This window comes from Apteryx rowi, unplaced genomic scaffold, assembly GCF_003343035.1.
Source record: "Apteryx rowi isolate R43461 unplaced genomic scaffold, aptRow1 scaffold_110, whole genome shotgun sequence".
NCBI classification, from domain to species: domain Eukaryota; kingdom Metazoa; phylum Chordata; class Aves; order Apterygiformes; family Apterygidae; genus Apteryx; species Apteryx rowi.
The window spans coordinates 1136277-1138735 of NW_020447309.1; the positions used below are offsets into that span (position 1 = coordinate 1136277).

General features: G+C 62.9%; 1 protein-coding gene across 1 annotated transcript; it reads right to left on the bottom strand.

The window, feature by feature from the left end:
- Positions 1-1897: 1897 nt before the first annotated feature.
- Positions 1898-2343, bottom strand: LOC112970749 (homeobox protein Hox-D1-like; the record flags this gene model as incomplete). Its single annotated transcript, XM_026075485.1, has 2 exons — positions 1898-2159; positions 2298-2343. Coding segments are annotated over 2 exons (306 nt in total), but the record flags the coding sequence as incomplete, so codon positions are not given.
- Between the last annotated feature and the right edge of the window lie 116 nt (positions 2344-2459).

Sequence of the window (2459 nt, forward strand, 5' to 3'; positions counted from 1 at the left end):
TGACCCCAAATCCCACACCCTGGTGAAATGCAGAGCAAAGAGAGATTTGTCCAAAATTGTTTTATCCCATAAATAAATAAAATCACCTTCCCATTAATTCTGATGTCAACCCTCTCTGCATGCGTCCCCAGTCACAGGCCAGATGCAGAAAAAGTCTAAATTTGGCTCTTTTGCCCACTTTGATAGTTATTTTACTTTTGAGAGAGATGAAATCAGGAGAAGTGAGAAACACTGGTGGATTTTTGCATTACTGTGGAGTAACCCTTGGTTGTCACTCTTTCTCAGCCAGTACCCCAAGTAAAAGACCCAGGAATCCCCTTGGTGTTTTGCTGGCAGAGATGTCTGTGGTCAAACCAAAGCATCTTTCTGAGCTTTAACAGTTCCGGGGGTTTCACATGTGGCACGATTTATTGTTAACTGTTTTAATATGAGGCATTTCTTTAACCGCAAGATACAATTGGGCCCGGAGAACTAGGTGATCTGCAAGACAATACAGTCTGGCCTTAAATGCTGCAAGAGGTTTTGTGTCTGCCTGCTTGTCCTTGCCTGGCCACATGTGAGAGGCGTCGGAGACTGGCAGAGTGGGAGCTGCCCTGTCCTGGGCAGCCTGGAGCCCCGCAAATCTGTGCCACCAGGAAAATCACAGCACTTCTGCAGCTTGAACAGAATGGATACTTTCTCCTAATACTTTATTTCTTTTAAAACCTTGCTTCGCTAAATGGATTCTGGACTAAATCAGCTACATCGGGAAAACGAATGTGAATTAACAGGGAAAGCTATGGCCATAACTCCTTTTCATGCAGAAGTTTTGCAAAGAATAGCGAAGAAGACAAGGGCACTTCTCTTAAATGGGGATCTTTGATGCCTGTGGGTAACGGGGACCATCCCTCCCCCTGCCTGCAAGAGGAAGTTTTTCCTGCTCGTCCTCTTCAGGGTTTCTCCCCCTCCTCTGCCCAACCCGGCCCCCCTCCGACGGCTTCGGGTGCACAGCAGCCCTCTCCTTGCCTGGAGACCTCCGCGGCCCTTCAGTGCAAAGGGGCAGGGGCAGCCCCGGGGCGCCGGCCTGGCCGAGCCGCGGTCCGCTCCGTCGCTCCGCCGGCCGCTGCGAGGGCCCCGGCCCGCCCGGGCCCCTTCGCCTGCGTCGGGGCTGCCGCTACGCGCCGCCCGGGCCAGGTTTGCGCCGCCGGCAGTTCCGGGTGTCACGCAGCCGAGACGAAAATCCGGACGGGCGTAGGAAATTCCGCTCAGCCCTGGGCAGGGCAGCAAACCGAGGCGCGGCCGGGGCGATCGCCCTTCGGAGCGGCGGCTCAGCCCCCGCCGGTCGCCGCTGGCCGCGCTGCGCTCCGGCCCGCCAGGTCGCCTGCCAGTGCCGGTGCGAGGGACGTGGCTGTCCCGGCAGGGCTGCGGTGAGCCGGCGGCTGCCTCCTCCTCGGCTCCCGGGACGAGCCGTGACCCCCGTTAGCTCCCCGCTTTGCATAGGCGAAGCCGTGACCCCCGTTAGCTCCCCGCTTTGCATAGACGAGCTCGGCCTGAGGTCTGCGGTCTCGCCGGACCTGAACCGAGGCGCGCAGCGTGCCCGCTACCTACTTCGGCCTTACGCCGCGGGCCGTTTTCTTTCTTTCCTTGCTCCAGGACGAAAATTAGCAGCAGTTTTTCGGACTGGCGAGTCTCCCTGATATCCTCATAAATAAAATTGTAAACAAGTTGCCGTAAAAAGCGGAGTTACGCTGCCGCGGTACAGAAGAGAAAAGCAAACCGCTACTGGAGGCGGCTCCCTCCGTCGGCGCAGCCGAAACGTTTCCCGGGCGGCGATGCAGCGGTGGCGGGCGGCTCGTCGGGGGTCCCGGCGGCGCGGTGCGATGCGGAGCGGAGCGGCGAGCCCGCCCCGCGGCGGCGGCGTCAGGAGGAGCCCGGCGCGGCGGCGAGGGGCGCCGCCAGCCCCTGCCGCTCCCGCTGCTTCTGCTTCATGCGGCGGTTCTGGAACCAGACCTTCACCTGCGCGTCGCGGAGCTGCAGCGAGCGGGCCACCTCGAGGCGGCGGGCCCGCGACAGGTACCGGCTGAAGTGAAACTCCTTCTCCAGCTCCGTGAGCTGCTTCGTGCTGAAGCTGGTGCGCACGGGGCAGCAGGGGGGCTGCGCCCCGCACGGCGCCGCGCCGCCTGCAACGCCGAAAAACACCTCGCTTCAGCGGGGGAGAGGCAGGGAGCGGGGAGGGGGCGGCGGCCGGGGGGCAGGAGAGGGGCAGAGAGGAGCCGGGATGGGAGCAGCCCCCGCCCGCGCCCCGCGGCCCCACTCACTTCTCCCGGGCGGGCTCCGCTTCACTCGCATCCACTCGAAGGTGCGCGGCGCCGCCGGGGCCGCCCCGGGAGCCGGCGAGCCGGGCGCGGGGGCGGCCCCGGGGCCGGGGCCGGGGGGGAGGCGCTGCAGCCCCCCGCCGCCGGGGCACGGCAGCGGGTGGC